Source organism: Aythya fuligula, chromosome 8, assembly GCF_009819795.1.
Source record: "Aythya fuligula isolate bAytFul2 chromosome 8, bAytFul2.pri, whole genome shotgun sequence".
Lineage (NCBI taxonomy): Eukaryota > Metazoa > Chordata > Aves > Anseriformes > Anatidae > Aythya > Aythya fuligula.
In genome coordinates, this window is record NC_045566.1 from 11,915,413 (window position 1) to 11,932,300 (window position 16,888).

At 35.4% G+C, this 16,888-nt stretch overlaps 1 protein-coding gene across 1 annotated transcript in view; it reads right to left on the bottom strand.

Annotated features, from left to right (window-relative positions):
* The window catches only part of PIGK (phosphatidylinositol glycan anchor biosynthesis class K), a 73,293-nt gene that overhangs the window by 9,825 nt on the left and 46,580 nt on the right, over positions 1-16,888 (bottom strand). Inside the window, exon 10 of the mRNA XM_032192701.1 lies at positions 13,029-13,104. Coding sequence (XP_032048592.1) covers positions 13,029-13,104 — 76 coding nt within the window. The remainder of the gene's footprint in view (positions 1-13,028; positions 13,105-16,888) is intronic.

Genomic DNA, 16,888 nt, shown 5'->3' on the forward strand with positions numbered 1-16,888 from the left:
AAACATGTCAAGCTAAAATTGGTAACATTTATATTCTGTCCTTATCAATGTGAACTTATTGGTAACAGCTACTTTTTATTCCTCATGTGCTCAGAAGAAAACATATAGCAGAAATAAGAAAAAAATGGAAAACTGCTACTATTAATTTTACTATTCACTGAAATACCATTTACATAAACACTGTCTATCAGAGAAACTTTCATGTGTAAGCAACACAAAAGCAATGATTAATAAAAACTATACAAGGTTATGTGAGAAATTAAAGTTTTACAGAACACTGAACTGACAGCAGAAAGCTGAAATTAAATCTTCCATCTTAGACAACCTACTATAATGTACTTCAGTAATGTTTCACATAGAAAGGTCCTGATCCTGCATGTATTTCGTGACAGGTAACACAAGTTACATCAAAGAATTTAGTCTTACACTAAAATTACACACACTTCCACAAACACACACTAACATCATTTCTATGCCCAGTGCAACCAGAATTAAGTAATAAAATAAGCAATACATACCAACAAATACTTTGCACTTTGCCTAAGGATCTAAAAACAACCCCTCCTTCCTCTACACACACAGATATGCGTGCACTTGGCTCCATTATTCTGGCATTATTATTCAAGCAACACAAACACATAACACCAGAAACCCGTAAAATGCCAGAAGAAAAATGCCAGCATCCAGAAGCGATGCTGACCTGCTACCTCATCACACAAACCGCAGGACCACATTGTGCTTTTAGCTGGGCAGTTGCCATTCACAGTTTTGGGGGAAAAGGAAGAAGAGCTAAGGAAGATTCAGACTGCTCCTTAACGTTCACAGTAAGAGAAACTGAACGTGGGTTCTGACAGAAGCCATTCAGCAGCATTAGGAAAAGCTCTCAAGGTACCTCACACCTGTAATACAGCAGATCCCACTTTTTTCACTAGTTTCTACTGCAGACAAGGCCAAAAAAATTCAAAACAAGTTGGTCATAATTGGGAATGCCAATGATAGCTCTTTCATAGCCCAAAGAGGTTTTTGCAGAAAAAATAGCTCCAAGATAGGAAAGATACCTTTTCTCTGCATATAAAAATGGAAGTCTTACCTAATCAATGATCATTTAGGAATATTGCTTACTTTCACATTCGCCAGTAAGTCTCATGCCAAATCTGAAGCTTGTTCCACCAAAAACATCTCCTCTGGAACAGTAAAACTGGTTACCAAAATGAAAGCAACTCTAGAATAATATTTCTTCCACTAAATACTGTGCTTACTGAAAGAAAAAGTGATTTAATTTACCATTTGAAAGTTCTGATAAATCAGTTTTCCTTTCATTATGGAAGCCCTAAAGCTTGTTTAGATCAAACATAATTTTTAAACTACAACTCTAGCATTTTATAGGTATTATGATATAGAAAAAAATGGTAATTTTTTAATTCCAAATAGATTAACAAAACAAATTCTGCAGTAGCTCTGCATTCCATGACATTTTCAGCTTCTTTAAAAGAATCGGTATTTGTATTAAAAGACAATGAATAAAGTTATTAAAGTAATATTTTTTCATGTAGACCTTAACTGCTACCATTTACTCTGATAGTAATGAAGATAGTCTCTACAACCTCCAAATTATTTTACGTTTTCTTACTTTTTTTTTTTTGTAGTTTTGCTATCTTCATCTATATTAGATATTTAGTACTTGGATGTAATTAAGAAAAGAGGAACCGTTCTTAGACTATTTCAGTCCATTAGGCAAATTTTCTCAGTATGATATGAAAAATATCAACTACTTAATTAGCACACCTACTTCTCCCAGGCCTCTAAGTGCACCTAAGCTACACTTTATGATGGCCCTAGGAAAGAAAAAAAGAGAGAAAAACCACAAAACATCAATTATGCCTCTACTCAATTGTACAACTATTTTAAAATGTGTGAACAGTTAAGACAAAATTGAAAAATTACCATAATAGGCTTTTGACACTTCCCTGCTTAAGCAAAAATTAATTCTAACTCCCTGTTTTTATGCAAAGCCTTTATAATTTCTCTAATCTTGAGTTCCCATGAGAGGGAACACAATACTTTCAAGTACAAGAGTGTGAGGCTTGGCATCTTCTCTTTTTAGTTATGCAGTTTATTTGATGGAAGTCTAAACCGCTAAGCCTCCCTTTGTGTTTAATATAAGCCATCCTCAGTGGCAATACAAGTTAATTTAAGTGAAATGAAGTTTTAGGAAGAATGAATTCTCTTGCACAGAAAGCTTCACTAAAACAAAGCTTTTTTTAAATGCAGCATCTGTTTCCTGAACCACTCTAGAACCTGTAATAAAAATGAACTAAAAGCAGCAACATTTCTAAAAGCTACTACTTCTTGTAAGTATCAAAAATGTAAAACCCAGTCTAATGGAATAACTTATTTATCATTTTCCTGTATGTTTTTCAGTTTCATCTTGTAACAAGTATGAACAAGCTTTAACAGTGTAACGAATTAACATGCTCTAAGTATAAGATATTAAGCACCTTCCATTTTGTTAGCAGTGATTAATATTATCATACTTACTGCTTATGTTACAAAAGTAAATCAGATATATCACTGGTGTACACTTCCAGATACAATAAGGTATATGAATCACATATTAATTTCACAGAGTTGCTCATAAATTTCTTTGCCCCTCACCACAGCTTATATATTTGTACATCAGATACTACGCTGCAGCAGCACATGGTGTGTTATGATGCCTACAAACCTATTAAGGTCACAGAAAGCTTGTGCATATATTCAGTCTATTCCCATGTGAGTTAGAAGTATATTATTTGCATACCATTATGCTCTGAAAACCTATTCAGTTATCCCCACTGGAGACAACTCACCACAGTGACCTAAATAGTATTCACTTTTCCAATATTTGAAGGAACAGAAAATAAATGGGGCTCAGCGCAGACAAATCCAAAAAGACTCAGAACATCTAAGAATCCAGGCTTATGAATGACAAACGCAAATGAACGCAGACCAGTGTATCACAAAAATTCTCATGGAAGCAAAGAATGAAGAAAAAAGTAAATTATATGCTTAATAGAGGACTACAATGCCAAGACTGAAAACGACTGGAGAGATAATTTTTGCAAAAAAGCTCTAACATTACCCAAGCTTATTACAACCACAAAGGAGAGCAAAGAGTCTCAAATCACAGAACCCACTTAAAAATAACCTCCCTCCACTTTCAGCAACAGCCTAAGACAACATCAGCTGCCTAAGATAGCTATTGATATTTTATCTATAGCACTGTGCAACAATTCACATGACGTTAGTAATTGAGACCCCTGGGACACATACATATTGCTTCCTCCATAACAGCTGCAATATCGTGCATACTTTCCCTAATCATGTACCTGTACTAACGTGCGGTAATTGTCCTCTTAATTTATACTCCCTCTATAATTACAGTATTTTGATTAAACGTCTAACAACCTCTACTCACTCACTTTTTCTAGTCATTCTTCCTGATCTCAGCATAGCCACAACAAAGGAAGAATATAAACAAACAATGTATGGACTTTGTGCAGAAAATCAGAAGAGATTAACATAATGGTCCTTTATGGCCTTGGTTTACAAATTAGAATCTCTCACTGCTAGCCTTATTTTGCTTTTTGCCAACATGCTATGTGAAGTTTACTTTAAGCTGTAAGCATTTTTGAACATGTCTCTTTGTGTAAAGCTCTAAGCATATCTAGAGCACGTTACAAACAATAACCACTGTCTTAAAATCACAGCTGTGACCAGGCTGTAAAATGCAACAAAAGGCTATCACAGCATGACCAAGTGAAAGCCAAGATAAGGGTATATAAAGTATGCCAATATTATATATTGAAAGGTTGTGCATACAGGATTTTGAAGCACATAGCTGATTCAGCTGGAAAAAAAAATGTTATTTTTCTGAATGTAAGAAATATATCAGTTCTTAGTCACACAGCTACTAGTGACACTCCAGATTCAGTGACTTGAAGTTCCGATGAATAAACTACAAAGATGCATAGCACTCTCTAAAGCCTGACATGTTACAGTCACTTCCTAAACTTCTTCCTTCATTTTAAAGCTTAGATAATGTCTATTAAAAAGAAATGATTTCAGGAATTGTCTTAAAGAAGCCACAACTCCAACACGGTATCTGTAACAATTATAGCTACTTTAGTAGCTATACTATACTTTAGTGCGTGGGTATCTTTTCATATATTTTTAATAGTGCTTCTGACGGTTCTGTGTGCTAGTGGGTATGAAAGTGATGTCTCCTAAGCCCAATACATTAAATGGATGACATGACATTCACATATAATGCCTCATGTTACCAGTATTCTCAAGGGCAAACTATGCGCTCCCATGATATGCACAAAAGGTTTCAACTTATTTCCATTTTTACTTTCCACAGTAACAATTTGGTTTCACTCCCTTTCACTTGCTCATGAGAAATTCAAACACATTTTCATGTGATAAAACATATGTTTATACCATTTTGGCTTATACTGCCTATTGTAGCTAGCTTCAGAAATTCTGTGTTCACATACCAAGCCAGGCTGATTTTTTTTTTTAATGTTCCCTCTTTTTAATTGTCTTTTTTTTTTTAATCGGTAGTTTAGAGCTCACTGTTGTGCTTACATTGTTGTGGCAGTGCAAGGGAGAGCACAGGACTCAGTAACACAAATGGGGAAGAGAGTGAAATGTGGCCACATAAGGGGCATCCCTACCTAAATTACTCCAACTTGCCCATCAGTTCAACCTCATAGCCCATGCCAAAGAAGCATGAAGATACAACACCAATCTGTAAATGTACAGCTTTCCATAGATCAGGGACATGGGGGAAAATTACATGACCTCAGAAAGCCAAACAGTTCAGCAGTTTGCTGCTATACCTTTGTCCAAACTGCAGGATCTGTGCAGCCTAAACCAGCTCATTTGAAAGCACTACATCAACTGAATCCATTTCAGCTCCTGCATCTCCCTGAAGAGGTGAACAGCAAGAGAGTGAAACCACAAAGCCAAAGCTCTCTAACAGCTGTGTGCAGAAGTGTCTGCAGGGGAGCACAGTCCAGGTGTATAGTCACCTTGCTGGGTACCACCACTGTGAAGTGATGACCATGTCCCCAAGACGTGGCAGCAGAGAGTGGGCCCTACCAATACCCAGATGAGCTAATATAGCTGCACCTCAAACCCTACTAACTGCTCAGCTAACTGTTCTTAACAGAGCCATGCAATAGGATAAAAGAGCACCTCAGGGCAGCTGTGAGAGGCCGTGGCAAAGTTACCTCTCTCTGGCTTACAGACAATGCTTATTGCTATATTTTTACTAGGAAACAGTTAAAAGCACGTACCCCACAACTGACTGTTCAGGTGCCTCATGCAAGCTACTTTTCAATGCATTTAGCCGTTCAATCCATTGTATTCCGCTATAATTGGAAGAATTTAATACTACATTCAATTCCCCTGTAATGCTCGGTCAGCAACAAAAAAACTAATTCTTCCTTTCTGGCTCTGACAAGCAGTGTTGTGTGCAGACAAAAGAAGAATTCCCCATGCATGAATATTTTGGTAGTCAATCCTTATGGAAATGAAGTTCCTCATAATTACTGCTAAATTTTTAAGATTTGGAAAACAGCATTTGAAAGAAAAATAATTCCAAAAAACTTATCATTATTGTGTCTTAAAGACTAGGAGGAGAGGTTCCAACTAATAGTTCAACATAATAAATAGATAAAGAAGCAGAACCTTGCTATGGTTGAGAACCAGTAAAATAATGATCCTGGATAGGCAGAGTGATCACACACTCCTTTAATGGGAAGAGGGAAGAAAAGAGACCTCTTTACTGGGTCTCTGCTGTCAGAGGGCTTCCCCTCATGTTCAGATGACATGTATGTTCAGAAAACATAACTATATAAAGGCAGCTGTGCCTCATCTGTAAAAAAAAATCATCACTAATTTATGCTAACTCCACATCATTGTATTCTGCGACAGGAAGAACAGATGAGAAGAACAGTAGCACATCAAAAAATGATAGTTCAAATCTTTTACAAAAATACCTCATGCTACACTTAGAAATATGCTCTATTTCAGGAATATTATGATTTTGCTTATGAGAGCTCATTAGGCTAGTATACTACTTAGCTTGTCTGATAGGACAAAAAAAAAATAGTGCCAACCCTGTTGTTAGTGTGGACTACCTACCAGTTCACATGTGAGGGTACTGAGTACCTTCACTGATGCTGCAGTAATTCACTAGATGAAGAACTACCTAAAAATGTTGCTGGTTTAATGTTTTGCCATTAAAAGACTTGTAACAGCTACAACCAAGTGAAGAATGCATTTGGTAGTTTCTTGAAGTAAGTCAGAGAAACAGGACTATTCCACTCTTAATTAATTATTAATAGAAAACAGTACTATTAAAATCACTATGCACTCATTCTCTAGATTTAATAGTGCAAATCACAAACATTGCATGACTCACATGCTCACAGCACAACTCTGCTACTCAAATCAACCTTTTTTAATCAACCTTAACATTAGAAGAAATACTGGGGAGTAAACGTCAAAGCACCTAACCACCCCAAGCTGTACACAGTGTTGGCAGGAATATCTTTGCTGCCCTATGACATATTTGTTTTGGTGGTTGTCAAAATCATGCAGTAATAGCTTTTGACAGGAAGTTTGTTTTGCCCCTTCTATGCAGAGTTTTCTTCTATAGAGTAGTATTAAAGGAAGCCAAACAAAAAGTAAGTAATTTCTACGAGTGAGAAAAATGTAATCCACAGACTGTGTTTCATTTGGGGAAAAAAGCAAGTTCTTGTTTACTGGATAACATCCAGTTCTGATTCCACTTGAGACTACTTCTATTAGAGTTATAAAATGCAGGCAAACCACCTTTAGCATACAGAATTTAAAATATATATATATGTTTACTGTAGAAAATGAATTACCCCAAAAAGTCTTAGTAAAGCACATTACTTTCTAACTTCAATACATGCCAAGTGTCCCAGATGAAGGGCTAGCTCAGCAAAAGGTACACTGCACACTTGGGTTTCGCCCTGCACATGGACCAGTCAGAACGTCTGAGCCCTGAAGGAACTTTAGGTCATCTGGTGAGGAAGAAGAAATCCATAGATTTTTGTGACATGCATGAGAAACAGCTTTTTTCACCTCTAGTCTGGAACAAACAGACACGAACATTGTCAGAACAGGCTGCTGTTCTCAGTATACTCTGAAGCAGCTATGAGAAGTGCCAGTGGTAGAAGGGCAGCACTGTCCTACGTATGTTGCTGAACATTGCAAAAGTAAAACCTGAGCCAGGCAGGTGTCCTAGTGCAAGACAACATTATGTAAGGCTTTTGCCTAGTTAATGAAATGGATTCAAGGTATCTGTATGTTGGTCAGACACATAATATATGCTGTTAAAATAAAATAGGATTTTAAAGTCAGAGCGCTTTCTAATCTTTTATAGAGAAAACTAGATTTTCAACTATCCTGAAAAAAAAATCAGGTCTTACAAAATACAGCTTTTCTGAGGAGACCTGTGACTGTCCTAGCTGGATACCATGACCACAGTTTTATAAAAGTAAGCCATCCTTTTAAGTTATTTTTAAACACATCTACAGGAATAGATCTTCAGAGAACATATAAATAGCTAAGTCTGTAACTTTACACGTACAGCCTGACACATCTAAGTGTCACAAGTCGCTTTTGAACCTTTTGGCATACAAAGAAACAGTAAAAAGCAAGTATCACTTAACAAAGTTCTTTAAAACTTTTTAATAAATTATTATCCATAAAATGAAATTATGGTCTACATTAAAAATAAAAACCTGTGCTACTGTTGAGCTAGTGAGCACTTTGCATGCTTAACTGCAGTTTTGAACATCCCCATTAATTTTTATAAAACACAAATAAGGAACCAGGACTCCACCATGAGGACAGACCCAGCCTGAGTGCAGGATTCCCCCCTAGAAGCATAACTGCCTAAGGACAGCTACAGGACAGGGACAAGGCACCAGTGTGATCCCTGAATGTTAAAGGTATGCTTTACGGACTACGTATCAGCACGTGATGTGTTCATTTCCATATTCAGCATTTCACAAACACAGTAAGCCACATAAAAAACACTTAAAATATATTCACAAACATTAAAGCTCAAGAGTTAAAATTGTTGTGTTACAGACAACCAAAAATACTTCTAAAAATACAACATGTTGTATCCTCTTAAGACTGTTTCAACAGTTTCTGCCAAATGCTGCTAAAGAAAACTTCTCCCAATTAAACCAGTGTGAAACAGTAGTAACATTGATGAATGCAATAAACTAACACACCTCCACTACGTGAGAAAAAGGTTCCAAGAATGAATAAAAACTAGATTTCAAGCCAAAAGGAGTTTTTGGCAAACTATTTACAGAAGCAGAGAAAACTGTGGAAACTAAGATGTTCTTGGAAGACTCAAAGAACTGCAACTCAAGTTACCTTTGATGACCATCGGCCTGTTTCTCTACAACTCTGAAGATTCCTCTCCCATTTTATTTCTTCAATTTCTTATTCCACTTCCCTTACTATGGACCCCAGTGAATACCCTGAGGCTGGACTGGATAGGTTAAGTCCTTAATGTCCCTTGAATCTAAACTGAGCAAAGCTAATGGTGTAGTCCCAAACGGTGCTCACATGTTTTGCTCAGCTGGAATCTGCAATAGAAAGCACATTTAACACCAGGGTCAGCATGCTCTCCCTGTAATCTCCTGAGATTACAGCAGGCATTTTCCATCTAACTTCCTTCTACAGAGAAAGGCTACAGTTGTGCACTGGTTTAAAATGGTACAAAACAAACAAACCTGCTAAAGGAAACTCAATTTAATTTAATTAGATTTTTTTCTAACATTTCCCCATGCATTCCCCTACATGAGAAAACACCCAGGAACCTTTTATTTTAAGTACATGTGCAACTGTAAACCATGTCAAAGATCAAATAAATTATGCAATCCCTGCCAAGGGTCAGAAGTTAGCTTTCTTGAAATACTATCCTCTTTTAACAGTATGTTAATTTATCTGCTTAATATTTTACAGGGGGCTATAATAAATAAGTATACAAGTTGATTCTGCTCTGAATTTGCCATTTCATCTTGTTTTCAATTATAACAACATCAGGAGATCTGGCATTTATCCACTGAAATATGTCTTTCATCAATAAAACATGCTTCCATCAGTAAGACACCTGTAACAATTTAAGTCTCTTCAATATCCTAAATCCCAGTTAGGCAAAATATATTACCACAGAGTGACATTCAGAGCATGAGTGCTATCACTGAAGTTAGGTACTTTTATTAAAATACCATGCTGAATTGGAGGCCCAGCAATGAATATCCTTAATGATATATGAAAACAATCTTCTCAAATGCAGTTTTGCCTGCTCTTTCATTAAACCTGTTTGAACTAAAGACAAATGCAAAATTAAAGTACTCTCTCCTTTTTCTGGTCTTACAATGCATAAAATCAGTCTAAGTAGTAGCACTGCATGCACTATGTGCCCAAAGAACCTCATTTAAATGTCCTATGTAGGTTTTCATCTGGCAGCTTAAGTTTTCCCATTTTAGAAATTTATATTAATAACTAGATTCCTTAGTTTGTGTTTTGTTTTGTTTGTTTTTTTTTGTTGTTGTTGGTGGTGGTGGTGGTGTGTTTTTTTTACTTCACTTAAACACATTTTTTCTTTTTGTTTTTCAAAACGTAGAAAGCTATTTTATTTATAATGTCTGATTTTGATACGTAGTTTAAATGTAACTATTTGTTTTCATTCTGCTGTTTAATTTCATTCTTCACAATCGTCTTTTTAATTAACCATGGTCTAATGCACTGCATTTAACATACTTATGAGAATTAAAACTTTGAATTTCACAGGGTTTTTATTCTTCTGTGTGTTTTTCTTTTTTATACTGCTACAATAATAAATAATTACTAGTACCATAAAGTTTAAGATCAAACCCAAAATCAGTTTTTTTGTTTTTTGTTTTTTTTTTTCCTTTTGTTAAGTAGATTAAGATGTACCAAGTATGACATTTTTTGTGGAATTATCAGATTAGAAATCAAAAGTTAATTTCTATTGGTTAGCATATTTTTTTTTAAATAACAGAGATTACTACTGAAGAGAATGTTAGAAATTACCTACAAATGCCCAAGGAAAATGTGCACAGTTTTAGTAATGTTTGGGAATATAAATCTACAGTAAAATTTGGACAAAATTAGTGGCCATGTTAGCTACTACACAGAACTAAAATGTACCTTGTCATTATACTGATTTAGGCTACCTGTCTACCATTTAGAAGCTTTAATGTATATTTATGCTTCAATAGAAATTATGTCTTATGTACCAAAATAATTTGCAATCTTTACTGTGTCTTTATTCCTACCTAGAGGTAAAACACAGACAGGTTTACATGAAAACAAAGGCCCATAATTAAGACAGTGATTAACTGTTCGGACAAAGATTACCTCCACATACAGCATTCACTGGTTTTACTCATATTCTTTTTTCTTCTCTTATACTTTCAAAGTAAAAAAAAAATATATATATATATATATATATTTATTCATATACACTTAACATGGTCCTTGCACTCTGTCCCAATTGTTAAAGGTCCCTCAGAAGCAATACACTGTAAACTTAGAAATGCTTATTCACCAGGACTCTCACTGGTGGACAGTATGCTTAGCTGACTACAGCACCTAAAGCCTCAAAAAGAGCATCGATGTCAAACAAAACCAGGACATGATGCCAGACTTCCTGACATGATAGCTAAACAATGGTCATTTTATTCTGTTTCTACATCAGAGACATTTGCAGCTATGCCAGGTCTGACTTGTTGCTTTGTGTGAGCAACAGCCTATACTACTGGTAAATTTGTTATAGCAAACAGATAAGAGTACATAAAAAATACATTTTTGCCTTTCCACAGTACAATATTCTATTGCAGTATAATACACAGTAGCTAAATGAACCTTTCCTGGTTATTACCCACCTAATGTTGTAAAAATATTACTATGACATTTCGTCTGGTCCACCATCTTAAAGGTTAATTCTGTTTCCTATTTGAGATTTTTCTCTAAGTGCGACATTCTGTGCAGTTTCTATTTACTGATTCCAAACAACCCCCAAACTGTTTCATTGCTCACTCTCACTGTTAAGAGCATATTGACTGGCTGCCTGCTCTGCTGTTTAATTCATTTATGCTGAGAGTCAGGCATGAAGACAGAATTTTAAATGTGACATTTGCAGGCTGTTGGGTCATTTGAAGCTCTGACAACACCAGGGAGTTCCTGACATACAAACTAGTCCTGATTTCCAATCTTCCATGTTCTGAACACATCAGATATTCTTCCCGGAGGTGCAGATTTCAGCCAAAAGTTTTTAAATCCCTTGTGCTTACATCTTGCGGAAAAGACCTGTACACTTTAAAGTTTTAAAATAAAGCTCATGTTTTCTTTAAGGTAAAATGAGCACTGCCTGCAGCATGCAACTTAACTGCTTACAAACACTGATTGACAAAAGTATTTGGAAAGATATACAATAATTAATACTAATAGGATTTTGAAAGCAAATTTGGTGGACTTTAATTTCTTCTCGTTGATCCTTACGTGTTCAAAGCCAGCTCAGTCTGAAACCTCAGCTTTATTTAACATTGTCTAACTGCCTTATTAGTACCATGATCAACATCAGCTTACAGTTTTCAGGTTGGAAGTTTTCATTGTCTCAAGACACGTAATGGACTATACTATTTTGTGTCCCATGGTGAACTGTCATCATGTTCCCCATCTTTCAGGTCAATTGTTCAGAGTATACCTGTTTACTTGAAAGATTTCATATAGTCAAGGTACCACATGGAAAACAGCAATGTGACCTAATCAGTCCTTACTTAGGAAAGTTATGGCTATCCATCCCTGAAGCAGGCCTGACATCAACAAAGTTCAAAAATGAATTTTTCAGAGAAAATTCCAAATGACTGCAACTGAGTAAGACTCTTTGCTTTCTTTAAAACAGCACCAAGAGAAGAGATGCTAAGTCTCAATACTCGGGTTTAACGGTACATCACAAGTTTTGTGGATGTTACTTGGTCACAGACCAGTCCTTCTACAAAAAATACAGAGCCCACTGCGGCTAATGGCCAAAAATCAAGCTTCACAAGAAAGACTTATATATACAGTCTTGGCATCTAATCTATCAGCAGGATGGACAGAGACCCTGAACTTTAAGAAAAGAGCCAGAAAAGACTATAGAACCTTGTTCATAGAAAAGATTTCTTCCTATTCCTTGTCATAGGCTGATTATAATTAGACATATTGTAATAAAAACTGCAGCCTGCTACTCAATCCTAGCTCAGATGTCCACATCATCATCCCTCATTTGAGCATCTGAATCAATGGAAAAGTATTGATTCTAAATAGAAGCACAGTAGGTAGGCACAATCTAGGCAAAATCTCAATCTGTTTACAATTGCACAAAAACAAAAAGCAAACAGAAAAGTCTGTGGAATGCAGAAAATATAATGACACTGCTGTAGCTGGAAACAGAAGTGCTGCTAACACATCATTCAGAACTGTAATAGGAAGGGAGATTGTTTTCCCACCCAACTCTTCATGACAATTCCACAACAACGATTTCCATAGTTTAGCTGTTGTTTTTTGTGCTTTTGTTGTTTTTTTGTTTGTTTTTTTTTCAGGAGTGGGAATATGATTTGGATAAGGATGCAAATTAGATTAAGTTGATGGATTTCCTTCTACTTTAACATCAGTAATACACAACAATTTTAATAGCAACCTCTGAAGCTACAACTGTGTCATACAGCAAGTTACTGTTTCATTGCCATGTTCTGAACAAGCCTTTTATAAGGTAATAGCTGTCATCTGAACAAGAATATGTTGTGTTTGTATACCTCCAGCATGAGCACATTGATTCTGCATGACCTAGAAAAGCAGTTTAAATATTACTGATGTTGTTTGTTCTCAAAGAAAATCCTCAAAATAGAAAGGCATACCTGGTGTATTATCTGAGCTACAGGAAGTTGATCAGCATATTTTAGTGGTTCTGTTGCCAATTCATCCTTTGGAAGCCTGGAAAGAAATGAAGTTAACATTAAAGTTAGCATAATGCTTACTAAGTTAAATTACTGCAATTTAAAAGTTGCATGTATATCACTTCTAAAAGTTTCATATCCAGGAGATAGTTTTACTTAAAATGAAGCAAAAGTTTATTTTAAGAGCTTAGCTGAACATACTTCTTACAAAGTTGAGTGAAATACTCAGTTTACTATAAACAAATGCTAGTACCATTGTGGATTTTCTCCCAGCCAAAGCACGTAAACCACCAATTTAAGCAGCAGAAGCCTACGAAAGTCTGTAGATTTAGTTTTAGACAACGTGTTGGTGAAAGCTGGATTGAAATCCCCACAGAAAAGAAGTCTTAAGAGTTTACAAAGCACATTCAGCACTGTTAATAGTACAAGCTTCTTCACTCAGTCCTGACAACATAACTCAAATACGACCATCTCAAAAGGCAAGAGGGATTATTTACTCTGTTCCCCTTCTGCTGCAAGTGCACATCAGTGTTCAGCTGATAAGTTAAATACAAACGTCCGTGCATTTGCAAGCACAGTAACATGTACTACTGGTTTCAAAGCAAGCTAAAGAACATCAACTGCAGGATCAGAATACTTCATAAACAAAATGCATCATACATCCTTTTAAACTTCAGACAAACTGTAGCTACAACTGAGAACGCCAAATCCATAAGCTCTAACTTAAAAGAATATTTAAATGACAGTAAATTAATATGAAAATGTTTTAAACATTTCAACCATGCTGCTTTCTTCTACTGAAACCACACAGCATGTGCTACATTTTCAAAGTATCATTCGAAGTTTCTATCAGTCCTTTTAAAGAGTTCTGAATAGAGGAATTTCCGTATTATGAGAAGAAATGACAGAAAAGAGATCCCTATGAAAACAAGACCTTTCTACAAAGTTAAGTCATAATTACTTTCAGACAAAACTGTAGCCATGATGTTCTTTTCCAGGTTCAAGTTACAACTTATATTTATTCAAGTCAAAACCAACAAGTGTGCTTGCAGGGTTACTTTGCCTGCACGTTGGCTGCCAGGTAAGAGCCAGAAACTACAGACTGTCTCTGTACTTAATTCAACAAGTAAATAAAGAACTGTAAACATATATCTCTTCCATTTTCCATTTCTGTATTTCTGCTGTGGTCTGGAATGCTTTTAAGTCAAAATAAGAGCCTGAATGATGAAAAATTAAGTAGCAATCTCTAAACTACTGAAGTTGGTTGACTGAAACAGCTGATTTGTTTACAGGGTTTTTTTAGATAGGACTATTAATGGCAATGATAAATTTATACTCCCAACATGCTACTTTCCAAACTTCAGTAATAATGATTTGCGCTCCAAAGAGGTCACAACTGAACAAACTAAGTATTTCACTGCATTCTGTTGAAATACCTGGAAAAACTGTCACCAATTTTGAAAAGATTTTCCAATTCTTTATTGCATTCTGCAAGAGAATTTGCATCCATGGGTTAGGTTTTTGGGAGGTTGGTTTGCTCTTTATGTTTGTTTGGTTGTTTATTTTTCCATGAAGTAGTCAGATCTTTTTTGAACTGTTTTAAAACAGTTTCAAGTTCTCCATTGCTGTTTCAGGTGACTGGTGGTTGCATTGATTCTTTTTTAAAAGCACCCTTTCTTTTTACCCCTTCCAAAAAATATATAACAACTGCATATGTAATCTGGAAGGTACGTGTCATGAAATATACTGCTTTTTTTTTAGTCCAGTAGGATCATGGGAGCTTTAAGTGGACTCAGCAATTCATCTGTGGTGTGCAGAAGGTACCTTTCCACTCATTTCTTTTCTATTTTCTATCATTCGTGGAGTCCTGACTGGCAAACATACCACTGTCTACTTAGCTATCTACATTCAATGTGAATTTGAGATGACTTCTGTTCTACTGGGAGCCTGTTAGCTGACACAATACTCTGACATATAGATACCAGCTACATAAACCCATTTCTTAGCCATAGCTCGACACAGTAAACCACTGTACACAGAACATAATATTCATTAATATCTTGAACACTTATTTCTGCAGTCTTTGAAAGAACAATGCAAATCTGGAAAAAAAATGTATCTCAAATCCCAAAATGAAAGATTTGAAGCTGCAAGTAACAGCTAAAATTACTATAACTGAATGTTAGCAGAAAATAAAAAGGCTTGTCTGTTCTATCAAGGACTTTGTACATTTGGCAATGTTTTCTGTCTAGACAGTGTCAGCACCCTTTGCATAGTCAAACAACCTCCTTGTCAACTGCAGACAAAGACCTTTCTTAACGTGTCAGAGGATTAAAAGGAGAAAAATTACCAAGATAATTTTGAGCCTTAGGAAGCTTTACTGAAAAAATGAGTAGGAAAGAATAGTATAAACATGTATTTTAAAGTAGATTTAGATTTACATTGAAATTAGGCTGACAGGAATCTTTCAAGATCAAGAAACTTTTTTTTTTTTCTAAATTGCTTTCCATAAAAAAGTATCAAGTCAATTGAACTACACTACATTTTATATTATATAGAAATTATAAGATTTAGATAGACGTTATATATGCATACACGTGTATACATACGTATACACACTATAATTACACACACAGGTATTTTACAAGAGGAGCTCAGAACTGTTCTCCCAAAGTTTTTGCTTAAATGCCATGAGCTTCTTCTATACCCAGTGATGTACTAGCTGTCAAGACAACAAAAGAGTTTTCATTCTTCTCTGCTGCAGATGAGCCTCCTCCACTGGATGAGCATGTATCTCAATCTTCAATATTAAACTGCATAAATTAAAGCATGGAAGCTCAAAAGTGTTGACAAAAAAGCTATATGAAACATTGCCAAAGTATGTCCTTTATCTAGAGCAAGTCATTAATTTAAGCTAGCAGGTATGATAAAGCAGTGTATCAATAAACTTTGGGTATTTGAGGTTACTGAATAAAGAGTGAGAATAACTCACAGTAAATGGTCTTTGCAAATTTGACAATAGTAGTGTGGCGTTCATTATAATGATGTTGCAGTACTATCATCTAAAGCTACAGCAAGGCGTTTTGTCAAGTGAAAGAACAGACCACCTCCTCCTAGTACCATATGCTCAGACCAGTCTAACAAAAACTAACTGTGAAAAGAATATGCAGATCATCAGAACAACCAAAAACATCAAGCTCTCACTGACCATAAATGATTTTTTTGGCATGAATTCATAAGCATATGCATAGTTTCACAAAGGTTGTCCTGAACATTTTGTTCCCAGCTCTCTTCTTTATCATCAACTATAAGAATATTTCAATGCATTTTTCTAGGAATAATCTCATTCACTTCTACTTGTGCTTTTGACCAAGTCCAAATAATGAGCTGCAATTATATTCACTATTTATAGCTATTTACACACTTGAAAATTGAGAGTATCTAATAGCAGTAATGTTCCTTTTAGCTAAAAATAAAAAATAAAATAAATCCCTTGAGGTTTCTTTGTTGCATTTTAAGCAAGTAAAAATAAAAGTTCTGTGAGAAAAATATACCTTTTGCTTGTTTTATCTGATTTTCCGTAAAGTGATGGTACCTGTGACAGACAGAAATTGAACTTTATGACCCAGAATTTTCTTTCAGGCCTAAGTTTTAAAGTACTCTTATACAGCCCATTTGGAAAATGTTTCTAAGTGCTGTAAAACATCCACAGCATGGAATAAAATATTCTAGTCTAGGTAAGTACTACCAGTGTAACTATGCCAGTAAGCAATACCACTTTCATTATCAGTTTTAACAGATATAAACAACTATTATAAACT